The following is a 21,723-nucleotide window of genomic DNA, read 5'->3' as shown; positions in this document are numbered from 1 at the left end:
CAGGGCAAAGGTGTATGTGCCCATGGAAAAAAAGAAAAATGTGGAGCTCTATATCTGCCTCTATACCTGTAAGCATAGAGAAAATGCAGCAGTGGTAAGATATATATGATGATCCATCAGAGGTGACAGCACAGGCTGAAGCAAACTTGAGCCTTACACAATTAGAGACGGTGGAAGCTAAAGCCTGGCTGTAACCTCCACTGCTGTGTAAGGCATAAAAAGGCATGGAGTACAGCTGTTCATCTAGTATTGATTTTTACAGGTCATTTTGTGGTATCCTTACTATCTCATTGTTGTCTGATATGTCTACCTCAACAGCACAGGAACTGGTTGTCTCATATTCCTTCATTACCCCCCATACTGTCATATTATCCCCCAATGTGATGATTTTACAGCCCCAACCAACATAAAATGATCACTTGAGTCCTGGTGGGTCTACCATCCGTGGTTTTGAAGACATAAACTTCAGTTGCTTTGGACAGTTACTCACCAAACTGAAAGATTATTGTTATCTTTACATGACTAACTTCACCGTCTGAACACTTGCTTGGTCAAGGTGAGGTTCACTCAAATAGGTCATAGGTCTGCCTCTCATCTCTATAGCCCAGCCCTTACTCTGCTGTTCTCTAAGTCACCCTTTCTGCCTTCTGCTGGTTCGCAGTGAGTCTGAACAAAGATTAATCGCTCTGATAATCTAATCTCTGTGTTTGCAGTATCTCTGTAGTAGATTGTAGAAACGTAAACAGTTCTTCATATGACATTGCAGGCATGACTAATGTTATTGTAGGACCACTTTCAAATAAGACATTTATTTTCCATGACTTGTTACTTAATAAAAAAAATTATTTTACTGAGATCTGGATGAACACTTGGAAGCATATAGAAAGATGATTTTATCAGCTATAATAGGACTAGTGTCCATAGTGGTGGACCGGCTGCTGTTTAAAGTCAGGTAGATGTTGACCAACACATTTCGCTGTTCTCAGGAGACTGATATTTCTTGACCTGTTGTCTTACTGAAGCTTGGCATGACCTTGTTACAAGTTGAAGAAACACTCATCCTGACTCCCACCTTGCGCTGACAATTTCACTGCCTTTCCAGCTGGCCTATCTACTAGTGGTCCCTCCCAACAGTAAAGAGCACATACACACTCCCCAAATAGATTGACTAAATGTATTTACAAATTACCCATCACAATATTACTATATACAGAATACACATGACTATGGTCTAATATAGGTTAAACAGAAAGCATAATAAACTGAAGAAATATCAAACCAATCAAACTTAAAGAAACCACACTACCTACACCCCTCTCTTCCCTGGCCACTTGGTTTAGCTTAACCAGGTAATTGATGGCAGCTGGAGACCTGTGGCTGCATTCTGTGAAAATTAGCCTCCCGGAAGTGGACCTCAGAGTGATTAGAATGGGTTTACCAAAATAAAAGCACAACATAAGCAATTCAACTTCCTGTATTAGATTGCTCTGTTAAAAACGTTATGTTGTCAATGTGCATGTGAGTGTTTTTTTCACCTAGAGTGAGAGAAAAAGAGCTAAACTCTTTTTGAAAATGGTTTTAAGCTGTAGGGCTTTAAGTGAGCATGCAGATAGTAAAATGTGTGATGGTAAAAGTGTTTCAGCTGTCAAGGCTGTGTCCTGGGCTGTATCTGCAAAACAGTGCTGGCTTTTCAGCAACGTCAATGTTAATCAAAAGTTTTAATTAGTTTGATGTAGCCTTTCCCTTCATTTGTAGCAATCAACATGATACCTGTGAAGTTATAATGGAAATTCAACATGATGTTGCTTTGAGATAATGGCCATATATGGATGGATGGTGGTGGTAAATGTCATTTGCAGGTATTAATTCTCAGCATAAGTAGTATGTTTTCAGATGAATACTAATAACCTAATGTTTCTTTCAAAATATATTGAGGAGAGTTCATTTTTATTGAACTGCAGTAGGTATACAATTTCTGAGCGTTGGCTAATTTTCAATCTTAAAAATCACACACATAACAGGGCAAGATGTGTGAATAGCAGTATATAAAGGTTAAGATCTGCCATGCAGAAAGAGAACATCTGCATATCCACGAGATTCAGTTCAAAATGTATATTTTGGTCCATCAGAGAGCATTTGAGTGTAGTAAATGTTTTTTTTTCTAATTATTATTTAGGCTTTTATTAGCATTGAAATGATATCTTAGAAATGTCTAGTTGTCCCTGTCTTTCTCTATAGGCTCTTGTACAGGCAAAATGATAATTAAGGTGCAGTCAAAACTGTGAGAAATACATCAAATTACAAGCTGCTGAATGTACATTACTATGACTATGACTGTGCAGTAATTCAGACTGGAAATTATATTTTATAATCCAAACAATTAGGGCTGTACACTTGCATGTGCTACGAAAAAATCGCTCTGTGCGATGAATGAAATTACCGCAGTAGCACCAGTGCGATGCATGTGTTAGCTGCTTGTTTGTTTGAGGTGAGGGTGTGAGCTCTTGCTGGTGTGTGAGGCGCATCGCTATTCTACTTGGTAGTTGTAGTTTATTGAGCGATTAACATGTATTAAAATAATGTCCCCGGCTGCGTAGAGTCCATACAGTACATCTTTGCCCTCATCACAATAAAAAAAAAAAAATCCCCAAATGTTACTTCAGTTCTATAAGTACAAGAACTGCAAGGAGAGGAAGAGCGCCTGAATGCGAGCGAGAGATGTGACCCAAGGCCAGATTATCATTTTATTTTATGAAAATGCAGTGCAGTGACGATACAGACATTTCATACACCAGACGTAATATAACGCGGACCTGCAGATGCACATTCAACCCACGCTGGGTCAGCCATCACTCTGTTTGTCAGTGTTAGTAGAGAATCCAGTAAATGTTTTCACGCACGATAGAGTCTGCATCACAAATAATCTTATAATGGCATAATGCATATGATAATAAACGGATGAAAAACAAAGCAAATCCACTTTCCCACCACAAATACTTGCGTACTACACATAGCCTGCATCCCAGTAAGAAAGGGAAACACTAGCCTATAGTTTAAACACTAAGTTTAAACTTTTTTATCAATGGATAGCCTTTATAATACCTTGTTTTTTTTAGGAGGTGCTGCAGCCCCCTCAGCACCTCTACTTCCTGCATCCATGAAATGAGCATACAAATTGAAATTAAATAATAAAACAAAGCCTGCACAGAGCCTTCAAACTCGTCTGGTGTCCCGGTTAAAGACTAATGATGACAATGATTTGGAACAGTCCGCCTTAAGAACCCGGACTAACAATGTCTTTCATCTCTTAGGGCCTGATCTGGATATGTTTTTAGCAGTGAAAGGTGCCCTTTTCTTATTGCTGCCAATGGGTTAAATGCTTTTGTGCTCTTGGTGCATTCCATTTATCTGCCTTGCAGTTTATGGGGAAGCACCTTGACAGCTCCGACCTTAAAAATGGTGATCTGAGGGGAGGTTAGTGGTGGCTGTTTCTATTCTGTTCGAAGAGTTGTGGATGTTTGTAGTCTGACAAGGTGGAAATGGTTGCTGCCTTGCATTTTGCTGCTGGATAAAAAAAATCTCTATTTGAGGTAGGTATTTCAGTCTTTTTAAGTATGGAAGCAACGTTATGAAATGGTAGCTTACAGAAGCAGAGGATGCCTTTTCCCATCAATCCATATTTGTCTTGACTGTCAAGATTATTTCAACCATAATTAGTTGTTTAATATTTGTTGTTTATGGTCCTTTATGAAATCTTAAGGCTATTTGTGCCCCAAACTTTCATAAATGTCTGACCCTGGCAGACAGGGAGTCATTGCCAATGACTAAATTGCTTTAACATTATGGCTTCAGTTCAGTTTTATATACATCAGGTTCTTTCACCTAAGGTTGAGGCAGTATTAGTATACATCAAAGGTGGGTGTAACTTATGCTTTTAAATGCAGTTTAGTATGGATTAGTGCTTGTGGTCAGTGTTGTAGCTGGTGACCATCTTCAATTTGTGGAAATGTTTTTCTTTATGAGATACAAGGGAGAGAAATAAAGCAATGAAATTATATATGCTGACTGGCAAAGTGTCTTTTAATGATCTGCCACAATTTAACAGGGCTGTGTTAAGAATATGGAGCCTCATAATGATATAACTGGCCCATCTGACCTCTCTCTACATGTCAATAGGACTCTCTACATAGAGCATTACTGGACCTCAGAACAATACTTGCAGACTTAACAGACAGAGATATTCAACAGACATCTGATTAAGTAGTGGTGCACCTGGGAAAAGGTCAACAAGATTGTTGTGCATCTGATGTAGACAGAAGTAAACTGTGCTTTCCAGCATCAGAGATTTGACTTCAACAATGTTGTTCCCCAAATTAAGAATTACACTGGACATCCCTTTTGCGTACTAACATTGTTCTGTGTATTGCCAGCTGTCTGTAAATAAACAGAATCTTTGTACATGATGTCATACACAAATGAAGCACAGTTGTAGTGTAGAGATGCTAGAAAATACATAACTGTTGAATGTATTATGTTGTTTATTTACAGGAGACCATGCACATAAAATAGATTAATAGGACGCTTAAACGGTGAAGTGGGTGTTCCGATTTAAAAGGAATGTAGCTGTGGTGTTCAAGATCTTTCTCCTCTCTCCTTGTTGTCTGTGAATGCATCACATACAATCGTATGAAACCACTTTTTATTCTGTCAAGTGGAAGTAGGTGTTGGCTAGGCTAAGTATACAGGAGATGGAAGGCAGCTGTTGTTTTGGTGTATAGGTGTTCAGTCTGGATTTCAATATATTGCTTCCCTTGTGTAAGAGGAAATTGACTCTGATAGGGTACTTCTTTATTTAGACAATAAATGAATGTTAAACTCTCCCTTTTCTTTTTCTCCCTTTCTATCTCCAACTAATCCCATAAAAAAATGTTTGTTGACAACCAGGCCATTCTCTGTCTCGATATACTCCCTTTGTCCGAGCGAGCTGCCGGCGCTTGGGTTGAATAGCCATGCATTGTTGCATGACTTACAATGGGGACGAAAGGGAGAAAGAAAATAGAACTGTCAAGGTTATCATGTCTGCAGTAAAAATAAAAAAATAAAACAGTCCTGTTGGCCTGTTTTACAGTGAATTTTTGGTCTGCAATGTGTGTCACCACAATGGTCTAAGGCTCGTACACTTGAAGGACATATGTTAAAAATAGAGGGCTGACATGTGACATAGTGGCATATCAAAAAATGGCTGAGTACTACTTGCACCAGAAAGGAAAAGTCAGACCAAGTTTACTTATAGCTATTTTTTTTTTTATTATTGAAAGTATCATCAGAGCTCGAATGAGGCTTACTGTATTGTAGTCAGTGAATAATACTGTCCAGCACAAATGTGCAGTGTGCTATAATAACTGGTTACCTAGGATATGACTTTGTGCAAGGAGAAATCCAACTGTAACAGCCTCCGAGTCGGGATGAAACAGACACCACACAGCTTGCCCTATCCTCTTCTAAGTTGATCTATCTGCGAGGTGTGTGTTTGCGTATCTGTGTGTGAGAGTGAGTCACACACCAACTACCCCCTCCATAAGACAGTAAATTAGAGCTCCTTTCGATCTCAGGGTTTATCTTATTCCACTCTAATCAGTATATTGATCTGACCGGCGAGAACCTGACTTAGACAAGAGAGCCAGTGTAATCCTTAAGTCTATTCACATCCTGATAGTGTGGCTCAAGGTTATACACACATCACACTCAACCGTAGTACCTTACTGTAGCAAACCACACACATCACTATTGAGAGGCAAGTACCGGGGCTAAACCACCCACATGTCGGGAATATATCCTAGAGATTTTGGGGGTACGGTGCTACAATCAAGATTACAGGATAAGGCTGCCGATTTTTGTTACTGTCAACAAATCCGATTAAAAGACCAAAATCAACAACATGTTAGTCCGTTTCTCAATACGTTCCGAATTCCCAGTCTGTGGCACTCATCCCAGTGGCGCCGGAATGAGTTTTGAAGTGTGGGGGGGGCAGCTTTCGATGACCTAATAGTGTTTTCGGCAGGATTTTGAGAGACTCTGGTGTACTGCTCCCCTCGGACGATTTTGAACATATTAAAGTTAAATGCATCAATCTGGTGCTCTTTGGGAGCAAAATTACAAGTCTAAATCTATGAAGAACTTGGTGCTCTAGTAAACAATTTAATCATAAAGATTGTATGGTTATGAATGCTGCTGGCAAAAAGTCACACAGCATAAGCATATTAAATGATTAGGGCTGCCGACATCGCTGCAGGCCCCTCGCACTGAGCACAGTCGGCTCCGATTGACAGTCGTGCCGGGAATCCGGTCCCTTCCCACAGGGAGAGAGGGCGCACTGCGCAGCGAGAACTCAACGGCACTGGGCAGCAGCGAGGTCCGGGCGAGGGGTGCTGTAAAACTCACGGTCGGGCCTTTCCAAGCAGACTTCGGTCACTCACGGCGCACCGGACGATGCACCCGGCGAGGGGCAGCCCACCAGTTAAGTGTAAAAATATTTTTGGTTCCTTATGAAACTGTAGCGGGCTGGATGTCAGATCACTTTGATTTCATTTGAGTTAGGCTACACAATGGTTGATTATGATTGGATAAAGATCCACAGCACATTCTGCTCCGCCGGTTGCAAAATGTGGATAAATATATTATTCAGTGCTTTTTTTATTGCGCATCGCAAATCCTTGCGTTTATGCACGTAATGTCGAAATAAATAGACTTGAAGTCTAGGCTAAATAAACTTCAGTTCCGGTTGTGGTTATGTGAGACACAGCTGAGACGGAGCCGTGCAGACAGCTGCTGCACTGATTAAAATGAGAGCGCGTTTGAAGAGTAAAAAACACTTTTGACTCCCTCCAGTCTCGACATACACGGGGCGGACGGAAATGATTGAAACGTCTTTTGTTGCCGTGTTGCAATACAGGGGCATTTGCGGGGATATAGTGATTCACAACCTTAAAAAGAAAGTAGGATAGAGCCGTAAAGTTTTTTGCGAGGGGGGGGGGGGGTGCAATGGCCCCTTGGCCCCCCATACTACCGACACCCATGACTCACCCAAAGCCCAATCATTCATATTCAAGCCTTAAATCTTTAAAAAGGGTCATTAATATGTACTTTCACTTTCTAAAAGGCTAAATCATTTCCTAAAACAGCTGGGCACCGTTTCAAGCAAACATTACTCAAACAGGAGTAAATAGTGCGTTTGTTGGGGACTAATTTCAGCTGCAGATGTGGTGAGCTAGCGAGTATTTACAGCAGCAGGATGGTGTATCTGGAATCAGCTGAAAATAAACTGCAAAACCCGGATTCATCGTAATGAAGGGACATGTCAACCAGCGAAACAGTGTTGCACATTGGAAAACAATGGAGGTCTATGGAATAAACTATAACAGGCTTTGGCTACACTGGAAATACGTATTATCATGATCAATTCACTGCTGCTTTAGGGCTTTTCATGGGGAAAAATAGAATATCAGCACAGTGTGATTAAGCTGAGGTCACGAGACAAAGAACAGAGGAGTTTGTGCTTACGTGGATAGTCTTTGGGATGAATCTTCTCTGACCAGTTTCCAAAGAAGGTCACTCTGTACTTTGCTGTTCCACAGGCACAACAGTTGAGCAGAGGTTTCTCTGTAGTTTCTCCATACAGGGATTCTGTACAGTAATGAGGGGGAAAGTAAAAGACCCAGAGAGAGAAATACAGAGGACCATGAGATAGGCGTAGAGAGATTGCTCATTAGTATAAGGAGCAGATGAGAGTGGTGCCCATCATACAGAGGATGGGTGGTTTAATAAAGTGGGGAGCAGAGAGAGAGAGGGAGGGCATGAGAAAAGGAGAGGATGTGTAGCACAGTTCTTTTGATCTGTTGCACAGTGTGACATCCAATGTCGTGCACAGTCAAGGGGTCACACTCATTTACAATCACTCACATGCCACAACATAACGGCAGAGAGGACTGTCCCTGCATCAAAATCAAGAACGAAAGAAAATAGAGTAAAACAAAAAAGATAAAAAAAAGAGACTATAAGTGGGGAGGAACAAAAAGTAACAGCAGGGAGATTGAAGGAATAAGAAATTAATTGTAAATGATTTATTCCGTGTCAATAAAAGAAGCCTACCTTTCTCACACATTCGCTTGGTGAGTGGGCCTTCATCCTGGAAATTGATTACTCTCTTCTGCACAATGCTTGCCCTGCACAGAGAGAACAAAAAGAGATGAGTGAGCGAGGAGTGAAGTTTGTTGGGACCAGCACCGAGTGCAAATCTAAGCATAAGAGAGCTAAAAGTATGAGTGAATGTCCCTATGGGGAAAAGTGAGCTTTTAAAAATAAAAAGACAACAGGCAGCAGGAGATGTGGAAAATCTTGGCTTTTAAGATGTGATAGAGTCTGAACAGTGGATTGTGGCAGATGGAACAGGTGCAGAGTTATTCATAATCATCTTCCTGTTTTTTCAGAAGACTTCTAAAAGCAGGTATCTGAGCCCACAGGGATATTGCAAAATCAGTCTTTCAGACGGATGCATTCAATGTCTCATACAAAGGCCACAAAAAGCATGCATCAGCATTAGATACGCGTACATGGAAAGGCTGAAAGGCTGAAGAAAAGCTGATAGAGAAAGACAGCAACTAAAGGAGTAATTTTTGCAGTGAAGAAAGTCCCCACGACACTTTGTAAGTAAAATTCGCAGAAATGCAGACTAGATACTATATAGTCGGCTATGCCCGTGTCGATAAGAAGTGATTGACAGGCCAACAGTAATGCTCCCCAAAATGTGAGGCCTGGCAGAGGGGAGCTTCTCTAGATTGAGCTGTCTAAGAGGCTTGTTCCACCGGGTGGTGGGGAACACAGGTCTGAGAGGGGCCTTGACATGTAAATCAGCGTCAAACAAACCTTTTCAGAGGCCAGCAGACTTGAGAAAACAACAACAGAAAACAAGCCTCAAGGCACCTAACTTCCTCACATACACCAGCCTTTTACGCCAGCAATGGCTGCAGGAAGGTTTCCATGGGGATAAAACCCAACAATGAGGTGCTGGATGGAGGTGATCCAGGCAGGCCCTGTCCAGCTGGACTGTTTGGATACCATTTATTTTGGAGTATCAAACTAAGCTGAGCTGTGTTGTGCTCTATTGAGCAGAGCTGATCCCAGAATCGGTCCCTCACAGCAAGAAAATACATTCAGTGACTTGAGAGACATTAACCTGTACATCTCATGTAGCTTAATTCCCTATTTTATATGGAAATATTATACTGATATGAGCTGTGTACTTAAATTGACCCTATACATCTCTCCGTGCTGGCTTTTAAAAGGCATTATAATGATGATCTATTAGTATGGGGATGGATATTTGTACAGTCCACATCTCTATGATATCAATGAATGACCGGGATATACATTTTTTAACACGACAATCAATGGCCTGCATGTATTCATATCCCAAAACACTGTCGAAACCTTTTGGTGAGGTATGCTCACAAATATGCTAACATAACATTGTCTGTTCTTATTATAAGCTTCATACCCTTTTAATGACATACTATACTATGATGTTCTTTATGCCATTTTTATGGCATACTATACTATGCCATTTTAATAGCATGTTATACTATGACTTTTAATGACATATTATACTACGACATTTTGACATACTATTAGAGGCGTAAGAATACGTGTAATTGTATTGAACCGTTCGGTACAGGACTTCAGTCCTCTACATCTTTTCGATATGTCCTGGGACCCAAACATCTGTTTATGTCTACTACTCGAACACGCGGAGCAGAAATTCTGTAGCACGAGTTTTGCCCGGAAAGTTTTGTCAGCGCACCAGTTGCTCTCTATCAGATCTACCAGTGCTGAAAAGTTAGCTCGCCAGGTTAATTAAGCTCAATGGACAGCAATTTCTATCAAACTGTATGCCGACACTGTTAAACTGAAGTCAGGTAGATCTGTGGATACACTTCAAACATTTTATTTACACCAGCATCACCCAAATGTGTCGATTAGTGGAGCAAAACAAAAACAAACCCTTCTCTCCACAGCGTTCAGGCAGCCTCCCACTGAGGATTCAGAACTTGCCAAAGTAACTAATGATAGTGTTTATCTCTGCATATGCGACGAATCTCGATCGTAAACAATAGCGGATTGAAGCATGTGGTCAAAGTGTTTTGAGCCCCACTACAGTGTGTATTTCAGTCAGACCATTGTGCCTGTCCTGTATAAATGAGCTACAGTTCAGTTCAGGAATTATCCACCGTTGAGTTTTATGATGGAGTATTACAGAATTAGAAATACTTTATTTTTTTTATTTTTCTACATACTATACTAATAATTGTTATGGCTTGTTTTTCTACATGCTGGACTACAATGACTTTTTTTGACATACCATATTAATTTTTTCGACATATGTTTTCTGACATACTATAATATGACATTTTTTATCACTTTTTTTTTTTTACATACCATTCTATGACTTTTTTTGACATACTATACTATGACTTTTTAAATCACTTTATCACTTTTATGATTTTTTAACATACTTTATTATGACACTTTTTTACATACTGTACCATGATTTTATGACTTTTGACATGCTATACTTTAACTTTTTTATAATTTTTTTGACATACTATACTATGACTTTTTATCACTTCTTTTGACATACTATACTATGACTTTTTTCATCACTTTTTTCAACATAGTATACTATGTCTTTTTTTTTTACATACTATGCTATGACTTTTTTTAGCACTTTTTTTGACACACTGTATTATGACTGTTTAGCACTTTTTTGACGTATAAGATATTCCTTTATTAGTCCTGCAGCATACTATACTCTGACTTTTTTCAACATATTATACGATGACTTTATCACTTTTTTCAACATACTATACTATGACTTTTTCATTACTTTTTTCAACATACTATACTATGACTTTTGCATTACTTTTTTCGACATACTATACTATGACATTTTTTGACATACTATACTATGACTTTTTTATCACTGGAGGAGACAGAGAGGGAGAAAGGTGTGGAGAAGGCTCATGAGAGCAGGGCCAGGTGAGTTGAATGACAGCTGTTGCTCAAAGTATGTGAAAAATAGTCATAGTTTAGTATATCGCAAAAACTGATGAAAAGCCATATTATTAAAGTCATAGTATATGTAAAAAAAAAGTGATTAAAAAGTAATAGTATAGTATGCCAAAATAAATCATAGTGTAGTATGTCGAAGAATGATAAAAAAAAGTCATAGTATAGTATGTCGGAAAAAGTCAAAGTATAATATGTTAAAAAAAAGTGATAAAAAAGTTATAGTATAGAATATCGAAGAAAAGACAGTCTATTATGTCGAAAAAAAAGAAAAAGTTATAGTATAGTATGTCAGAAAAATGTCACAGTATAGTATGTCGACAAAAGTTAGTCTAGTATGTCGGAAAAAGTGATAAAAACTAATATTATAGTGTGTTGAAGAAAGTAATTAAAAAAAGTCTACCTATATGACTTTTTTCGACATACTATACTATGACTTTTTAATCACTTATTTTTACATACTATACTATCACTTTTTTTGACATAAAATACAGAACTATGACTTTTTTTGGGCATACTATAGTATGATTTTTTTATCACTTTTTTTACATTCTATATTATGAAATTTGTATCACTTTTTCAACATATTATTGTCCCTTTTAAAGATCATTGGTCAACATCTTCAAAACGGACATGTGTCTCAAATTTCAAGTTAATCAGACTTACAGTGTGAGGGGCATGGCCTTTCCAAAATCGTGTTTTTGGCCGTTACTTACAGTGCCACCATATGGCAGACTGGAGTCATATTTCTTGGGAAGCACTTGCACATCATTTCCAGTTATTAGGTCAAGTTTCATATTTCTGGCTCGTTGCAGTTCACAGCAATTTGAGCCTTGGCATAAGATGACAAATAATAACAAACCAACATAAACTCAATTGAGTTCTACTACCCTATCAGGGTTTGAACCCTAATTATACCCTTTCACATACAGTACACTCACTCCGTCTCACACAAATTATATTAATTCACACACACACTACTATTATCTCTCACATAAACTATCATTCCTCTATGTATTTTCAATCTCACTAAAACAGGCAATAATTCACCCTTCGCTAAGCCCCTCCCCTCTTGGTTACTGTTGCTAGGCTTTCGCACCACCATGTCAATATGGCATATTCATCAATATCAGTGAGAGATATTATAGAAATAATGGCAGATTTCTGGAGTAACTGTTCTGAAATATTAGAGAGAATTATACAGAAAGGTTTACACAATGCATTTGAGAGCTACATTCATAACATAGGCTAATTTGTCGGTGGAGTATTGTGAATGAGGAGGCCATTAAAATCAAGGGAAAAGCTCACTGGTCCCAATGCAAGCTTTAGACACCCCACGTCTTGACAACTCACATGAAGGACAAACATATACAGGAACAACCATATTGTTGAGAGCAAGTATGATCTTTGGCCAAAACAGCCTTTCATAACGTGGATGAAATGATTCAAGGTAAGCGACGCCACCAGCACATCTCTAATTGTTCACGCTTTAATTCAATCTCACCCCAATTTCACATATCTCCCTGAGAGAGAGGAGCAAACTCTGCCTCACTGCTTGCCCACTTTCCCGGGCTGGCCAAACAATCAAGCGGAGTAATGCTTATTTAACATCCAATTTAAATTCTATCTCACTTTGCCGGATCCACACCGCCACCGATCCCAATCACCCCAAAAGTGCACTCATTTGAATGTGGTGTGTGTGTGTGGGATGGAGTAGGCATGTTTGAGAGCTTAACAAAAAGAGAGAAAGAGGAGAGTAAGAAATAGAATGAAAGCAAAAAGAAAAGAGCAAGATAGATTTTGTCTTTCTAAGGCTACATTTATGCCCAGTAGATCTGTAAAAGAAGATAAATAAATTCTCAATTTGTTCATCTGCTCCTGCTACAGCCAGAGATTAAATAACTTAATTTTCTTCTAGCTGCTGCTACAAACAGAACTTACAATAAAGAAACAACTAAGAGACACACAAATCCACTGCAGATAAGCCAATGTATGTACATTTAATTTCTACAGGTCTGCTTGACTATAGTGGCCTATCAAAGTCCTCCTTGATTTCTCCAATCGTTGTGCTGAAGGAGATTAACAGACTCTGACAACTGCATGTGGTTGTGACATTCATCTGATCACTGATACACTGTCTCACTCAGACAGCCAGAACACATCACACTACCCTCCATATTGCATGGCACCAGAGGGGGATGACAAATAAATTGCTTCCTACCTACAAATGGAAAGATAAAAGATAGTGGCAACTTCAATGGTGACTGCAATATATGGATTATATTTCGATGCGATTTACTCTGGCTCCAACCACAAGATCTCTGCTGTGACAATAGCTCCTGGCTAGAGTTCCACTTTTTGTCATCGGACAACAGCAGAACATGTTCGATTTTATCATTAAGTGCCCCCTAATGAGCAGAATGGAAGCCACTTAATTTCATCCAATTAGACATGAAGCTGAACATTTGATTTAGAATAAAGTCGGTCGAAAAGATAGACGACATCCCTCTTTGCCAGAACTTGCTGTGAGGGTCTGAAATTACGTAAAGAATAGTCTGAATGAAAATTAGGGGATCAGAGATGGGGACATTTACAATGACAAGTGTTACGTTTAAAGAGCATTTAGCAGTCACTCATCTACCATATCCAATCAAGCAGCTGTAGAACAAAAAAACACTACACACAATTAATAATTAGGAACACCACTCTGAAAAGCAACACTTTCACCGGTTTCTTCGCGTTGAAATCTTTCAAGTCTATTGTGCCTCTTACTAGGATTAAGTTCTGATAGCCGGTTCAATTTTAGTTCCGGTTTTCAGGTGGCAGAATACATTGATTTGTTAAGCTCAGAGGCTAACAAATATCTTATCAAACATTTAAGTCTCCTTTCGGGCTGTTCTCATACACTGTTCGTAGCTATACCTACGAAAAATAATGCACTGTAATTCGTAAATATCCCACAAAATCAGTTCGTATGTAATCCACGTAACTGTGAACCAGAAAGTATAAAGCGCACCACATAGGGAGGAGGTTGGGGTTGACGGGTGGGTAAAAAAACAGCATACTTTCGCCCAGGAGACCGGTGTTCGTATTCCATGTGAAACCAGAAGTCAACGTTAATTTATTTGTCACGTAACATAAGTTACACCATCTATAGATTTATTTTAACCAAAACCATGATCTTTTCCTAAACCTAATTAAGTGGTTTTGTTGCCTAAACCTAACCAAGTTCTTTCCTGCGAAGACAGAAGTTGATTTTTTTTTAAAGATTATGCATTTAACAAGTGGAAATTGACACATGCTGCTGGACATTTGTAGGAAAACGTTAAAAAAAAATTAGGAATAACTTTTCGTAATATACTGAATCATACGAATCTATGAGGATACGTTGTTCCTCACCCTGTTTTATTAGCGAAGAGCAGAACATTCAAGTAATATCTTATTTTTATGCTGTGCCATTTTGTTGCCTAAACCTAACTAAGTCAATCTTCTCCTAAACCTAACTGAGTAGTTTTGTTGCCTACACCTAACCAAGTTATTTCCTGTGAAGATGGAAGTTTATTATGAAAAGACTGTATGCATGCAACAAGTGCAAATTGACACGTAATATATAATACGCATGTATGAGGATACGTTGCTCCTCACCCTGTTTTATTAGCGAAGAGCAGAACATTCAAGTAGCAGCTGGTGCCCACATCACTTTTGCTGGTTAAAATGACCAACGTCACTTGCAGTGTTTAGCTGTAGCTAATTAACAAAAATCTGTGTTCAGTGTTCTCTGCAAGCCAGTGCCTTTCCTGACCAAAGATCCTTTGTAAGTGGAAAGACATATCACTCTGTAACACCACTGTACAACTGCGAGTGGACTGTGTGTCTTTGTAGTTCGACAAGATTTTAGTAGTGCAGGGTTAGAGTACCTAACCTGACCTGCCAGATCATTTGTTACATGGAACCATCTGAGAAGTTGTAATTGGAAACTGTTTGGAAAAGGGCAGGCACTTTCAAAAAAATACTTGGCAGGTGATTGGATGAACCATCTGTCAATCAAACTCTTGCCGAAGCCAGTCGGGAGAAGAGCAAAAACATCTTTTCTATCGAGAAAATCCTTCAGTGCCGTTCTTTCCTCTTCATTCAATGAAGAAATACTCTCCAGTTCTGATATAACTGATGCTATTGCAGCTACGCTAACCCCTTCAGGAGCCGCTATTGTTGTTTAGAACAAACAGTCGCCAATCTGTATTGTGTCAAACACACCTAAGCTCTAAGCCACGCTCGTAGCTCCTCATACGATGCGGATTGGTCCCTGATCTGGCTTGCCGGACACAAATGCATTACGTGAAGACTGAGAAGATGGATTTTCGTGTGATATGTGATCTGCAAGACATCCCGAGAATCAAGCTGCCGTGCAATGTAAGTCAGTACCACAACACCCAATAAAACAAGAGTGGGATGCCAGCAACTGAGACACAGTGATGGAAACCTTGGCCTGATTTGATTCTAGCATGTAAAAAAGCTGAAAATAACTGGATTGGATGGTAATACTTTCAAAGTCTGTGCTCTGAGTTCAGGAGCTTGAACGAGCATCATTGCCTGACCCTATCATCACAAACCAACCTATGACGGAACCAAACCACCAAGCTCAGCCTTTCCATCTGAAAGACGGCAACTGCCTGTCAATTATACTGCAGCAAACCACTCGGGAGGAGAAATAGTCCTGAGACAACATTTGAGTCACAGAAACACACATGCCACACACACACACACACACACTTCTAATTTCATGGCCAGATGTTGTTTTTTTAAATAACCATGATATTTTACAGGCAGGCAGGCTGGCTGGCTGACCGAGCTCTTTTGGGATACAAAATGAAATTAAAAACAAACATTTACCCTGCCTGTGGTGGTAATGAAAGTGTCCTCTCTAAACTAATCTATAAAATTAGCAATCATTCCACATTATGTTGTTTCTTCCTGTGCATATTTGTTGACTACGCGGTATGTGTTTGTTTATGTACCCATGTTTCTCTGCTGGTATGGGCTGTATAATAACACAGCCTCTCCCTCTGAACAGTTTTCATATAAATATCCCTTCGCTTGTCAGGTACAGGAGTAGAACCTCCTCAATCAATAAGACTTAATGAAGACTTTTGTTCTGTTGCAGCTCAGAGGCATACAAACGCCTTGTCATCTTTTTGAGTGCCAGGTACTGTAGGGGGGGAGAACAATGGCAGGTACCCACTCCCAGCCTGTAATCATGATTTTCAGAGGCATCCCTTTTGAACTTCTCACTCTCTCTACTGTCTGCGCCCTGGTATTACTACATCCACATCTCAGCACTTTCAAATATCTCTTTCTAGGCTGAACGCTCTAACACACTTTCAACTTTTTCCCTCTATCCATGAGCTTAACTGAGTACAATTCTGCCATCATCCCACTGGTTTCTATGAGGAGAGCAGACGTGCTGTGCGATATGACCTGCTGTGAGAAAACTATGACAATACCACAGTGAAGATGAAAACAAAGAAAAGATGGATAAAAAAAAAGAACGGAGGAGAGAGCGAGGAGTGAAAAAGAGTATAGGGGAAAGCTCAGAGGTTATTGAGAGGACAGGTCATAAAGTTACTCCAGAAAGATAAGCACAAGGGAAATGGAAAACACAGAGACGTAGAAAAAGGAAAACTCATCACACTCAGTATCAGTCACATAATAATAACATGCATTACTAAAAAGTGCAACCTTTTCATCATCCCGTTGTACACAGACCATACACCAGACAGCAGAGAAACCAACTGGATGCATACACAGTTAAATAGTGCATTGATCAGAAGGCCTTGTCAGTCACAGTGCCTTAGCATCTTTCCACCTCCTGTACTCACATTATTTCCCCACAGTACTGGATTAATAAAGGGATTTCGGCCATGATCTGTCTTCATCTGAACATACATGACTACCCTTCTGTATCCAAGCAAGCCCAGAGGACACGCAACAGCAGAATTGATCGGTGTCAGTCAGCTATATAATTAATAAAAGGTAATGAATAGTTTATGAAGCCAAGTGCGAATGAAAATTTTACACAACATTCTGTATTTAACTCTGTTTAGCTTGGAGGAAGGTATGTAATGGAACTGATTTACTGTACCTGCAGACTTGATATATGCTGATAGTGCAGGTCCCAATCCCAGAGAGCTGGACTACTAAATGATTCAAACTTAGATTTAACTCTGTATGGCAGGATTAAATATAGCTAGCTAGATAACCAATCTTGAAAAACACTTCGTTAAAAAGTTGAAAAGCAAACGCTTCAAACCATTCTACTACGGCACGTCAAACTCTGTCACATCAAAACTAACAGTTACCACTATCAACATACACTCAGTTACCAGTTTATTAGGTACAGTATGTCAGGCTAAAAGTAATACAGTCTAAAGCTGGGCATACACTGTACAATTAAAGAAATGTTGTTGTGTAATTCCTACTTCTACTGTACCAGTGGATCGTTTGTAATGTAAAGCCAAAGCTCACGATTTATGTGCTCACACTGTACATGTCAAATATAAAACAAAAACACGACCCGTTGGCCCCTGCGGACCATTCTGGCTGTTGACAGTTGTCAATAAAGATTTGTTTGAAAGCTCCTAGGCAGGTAAGGTTTATTTGCTAGCAGAGGTCTGTAGGGGTCACAAAGAAACGTGCTGCTTTGATCATCTGTGCCATCCTGCCTGCTGAAACATCAAAAAAAAGAGGTACCGTCGTATCTGGACTCCCAGGGGGCTAGGAAGACGCGTATGGTCGACAGTATGGTTTGTCTATTTTGCAGAGAGAACTGGAGGTAAACTAGCTATGTTTTACTATTATTTTTCTATTGTAGCCTACATTGTTATCTTGATAGCTATGCTCTGATTACTGTAAAAGGAGGACAAATAAGGTACTGACGTTGGAGAATCGGCTCCTGGCTCTGCTTCAACTGTGCAAGAGCCTGTGGACGGCCGACCAAAATTTTGGACATGTCCGACGGCCGGTTGGGAGGAGTTAATCGGATCCATGTTCCCCCCTGTACACTGCACGGCAAACGACACCCGACAGAGCTGACTGAAATTTGGTCCAACTCTAAAATGAGTCGTGCGGCTTAAAAATCGTGCCAGAAACGAGCTAAAATCGTACACTGTTTGCCCAGCTTAATGCAAAGGTCATGCAATAAATTCTAATGATCATGTAGCTTGTGGTGCAGTTGAACTGTATTGCATTTTACAGAGAGGTGTTTCTGTTATTTAGTCTACCCTCGACACACAAATGCTATCAATCTGCTATAATAAACCCACATCGCAAGAACCGCATGCTGTTGTGGCTGCCTGGAAGGTAGAAAAAAAACACCTATCCATCTAAAAGCTTCTAATATGCTTCAAAAGTGGTCAGCAGGAGATAATCACAAATCAAATCTATCCTCGCAGACTAAGCTTGTATCTTGTATTCTCCAGTGATCTGCAGCCAGTGATGCGGGGAGAAAGAAATTTTAAATTTGATAGAAAGGGGCAGCCCTGCTCTCCACATTACCAGACCTCTTAGAAAATAATGAATTACAGTTCACCGAGTACAAGGACCTGTTGAGCTGAAAGTTAATCCTCCACCAGTAGTGTGTAGTGTCTCTCTAAGCGTTTGAGCTGAAGACTCGCCTCTGCTCATCAGATTCAGCATCAGTCGCGGTATACATACTTGATGTTGACACAGCCGGAACCACTGGGGGGCGCAGTCCAAAACACCTGGATGCTGGTGCGTCTGCGAGGAGTGCTCTCTGTCACTGCAGGGGGGCAGTTGGTCATAAACTGTGTTTCCTCCTCATCAATTATCTGTAGATCATGCACACACACACACAAAAGAGATTAGTGATGAATAAAAATGTCCACAGACAAGACTTGGCTCAAAGCACTTTAAACATCTGCATGTGACTTTGTACAGTACATCAGGAGTTGGACCATTTCACATAAATTTCTGTCCCCACTATCAGCTCAAGTGCCTATAAACCCAATCAACAGCTGAAACTGACATTATTTTAAATTTTCAGGACACATTAAGGGATTTAATCCTAAATAAATCCAAAAGACACAACATGAGTTGTAGGTGAAACAAACACATCTGACTTTAGCAGCTATTACGTTGAAATGAACAGATTCATCTCACATGCACTGGTTCAAACACTAGTGCGTATGTTTTTAAAGCATCCTGAGGATCCCTCCAATTAAATCTGAGATATGATTAACAGGAGAGGAGAGAAGAAAAAACGTATGTCGTTCTCCAATATTTACTTTTTTCTTGTGAAATACTGCTGGATACGTTTCTACTCTTGGTTAAAATTAAACAGTCGTCACAACTCATAGATATGTACATAACCTTTAACGAGGAGTATACACTGATTCTATTTAAGGTATCACAAGCCCAAAAAAAGGGTTGGGAACCAGTGTGTCAGAATAAGAGAGATAGGCTAGTTGATTTGCCTCATTCCCGTCCTTGTGAAAATCTGTCATTGTCAGTGAGTTGGAGACAAGGACATAAGCTCCTTCCGCCCTTCCAGCACCGTACAAAAAAGACGGTTAAGGCATTTGACACCAAACCACAAAGTAATCAATCCAGTCTAGTGAATGGGTGATACTTCTTCCACTTCCCATATGTCATCCTAGTGGGCGCAAGTATTGATACTGACTGGATAATCCTGGTGAAATAAATTGAATTAATCAATACACAGATTGATCAGAGTTAACACCCAGATGCCCAATCACAACAGGTATAAAAAAAAGTCCTGTCTCTCTACTAAGGTGCACACCTGAGACACTGAGCATCTCATTGATTTTAACTGGACAGGAAATTAGTAGAGCGGGTTGCATGAGGGAGTGCAGCCAGCGAGCTAATATCGCTGCCCAGAGACCAAGGATCTGTTTGATAGGAAGTGACATCAGGGCAGTAAAGACCGGGAACTTTCACTCCATAAAGCTGTCAGCAGAGAATTTCCTTTGTCATGCCATGTTATGAATGAGTTCGCTGTTAAAGTGGATTCTGTGTGGATGTGGATGTCTGTGTGTGTGTGTGTGTGTGTGTGTGTGTGTGTGTGCAGCCTGACGGATTATACAGCCCCCCCTGCATGTTCCCATGGTTTCTAACAGGCATCCTGGGGTGGCCTGACTGGACTACTACACATGTTAAAACCAGTGAAGTCTCATGCATTAAACACCATCTGCAAAAAGAAGCAACCAATTTGCTGCTAACTGACCTACGACCCATTTCTTCTTGTACGTGTCTAATTCCAAATTGTCAAATCTACCAATAAACAGACGGTGAGAGTGTTGGCGGAAAAAGTGACACATAATTGGAAAAATTGAGATGCGTTTTCTGGGTTTTTGCATGAATTTGTGCATCAGAATAAGTGCTTAACACACAACGTGATTGATCTAAAATAACATGGGGACTTGGAAAAGTGAATGCAAATGGAACAATTTTCACAGAGGTTACGTATCAGACATCTTTGTTGCCCTAATATCAAATCACCCTTGTGGAATTATGACAAGAACACGATGCACCCACGATCTCCGTTATGTCGACGATTATGTCACTATGTTGCACTCAAAGTGGCACTGATTTCACCCCTCACATAGAACAAGAAAAGCCTAGCGTGGCTATCATCTCACCCTGCTGAGAAGTAATGTCTCATCAGACATCGCCAGCATTGCCCGCTGGTTCACGCTCTTGCCAACAAACACACACACACACACACACACATACACACAGTGGCAGCTGACCTTCCCAGAAAGCGCAATAAAAGTGCTTTTCATCAAGTCGGGAGCTGTCCTGAGACGGCTGAGACGGGGCACACCAACAGATTTCAAATGAGCTGTATGTTAAATAAAGCCTGACGTTCTGTTGCAGCTTCTTTTTTTCTTTCTTTTCTCTCAATGCCGGGAGGCCGGCCCACCCAGGGCTCTTTCAGACCGGAGGAATGGTGTGTGTGCTTCGGAGTGTGTGTGTGTGCTTCTTGACATAAAAGACATAAAACATGAAAGACTAACTGCAGGTGATGATAGAGGCATATCTCTTGGACAGCAGTTTATTCTGACTGCGCTGGCACATGGTGCCTGTATCGAAACAGGATCATCTGCAGCTGTGAAAGAGACCTTGACGTATCCATTATTTGTACTTTTGATGCGAACATCTAAAGGCTATGGTCACACATCTATCTATCATTCTCTGTGCACTCCACACTCAGTCTCATCCATGTGTGGAGAGCAAAGTGACTGAACATGACTAAATGATGTAGTGTTTTCCCTCTTTACTCCTGACGTTTAGCGCCCTGTCACACCACGCCACACTCCGCCGTACGGCTGAGGAGCACGCTCAAGGCTGGTACTAAATAACAACAGCATGAAATCAATTGCAAGGACAAACAAAACAGAAAAAAAATTCTTGCCGGTGTTAGCCCCGGGTAATGACAGGACAAAAATAATGTTTTTTATGTCCTCCCATATTCAAGGCTTAGGTTCACAGGGAGTGCCACAGCATGGCAGTAGCTGTGATCAGAGCAGCCTGAGGGCTGCTGTGTAAACCTCAGTGTGTATTTTA

General features: G+C 40.2%; 1 protein-coding gene across 5 annotated transcripts in view; it reads right to left on the bottom strand.

Annotated features, from left to right (window-relative positions):
* spon1a (spondin 1a) overlaps nt 1-21,723 on the bottom strand; it is a 138,596-nt gene that overhangs the window by 60,893 nt on the left and 55,980 nt on the right. For all 5 annotated transcript variants that reach the window (XM_074613713.1, XM_074613688.1, XM_074613695.1 and 2 more), the window contains 3 exons: nt 18,832-18,965; nt 8,149-8,222; nt 7,561-7,683 (listed from right to left, as the gene is read on the bottom strand). In XM_074613713.1, coding sequence (XP_074469814.1) covers nt 7,561-7,683; nt 8,149-8,222; nt 18,832-18,965 — 331 coding nt within the window. The remainder of the gene's footprint in view (nt 1-7,560; nt 7,684-8,148; nt 8,223-18,831; nt 18,966-21,723) is intronic.

The sequence above is a fragment of the Sebastes fasciatus genome, chromosome 2 (genome assembly GCF_043250625.1).
Source record: "Sebastes fasciatus isolate fSebFas1 chromosome 2, fSebFas1.pri, whole genome shotgun sequence".
In the NCBI taxonomy this organism is placed as follows: Eukaryota; Metazoa; Chordata; class Actinopteri; order Perciformes; family Sebastidae; genus Sebastes; species Sebastes fasciatus.
This window is presented reverse-complemented; position numbering and strand designations above follow the sequence as displayed.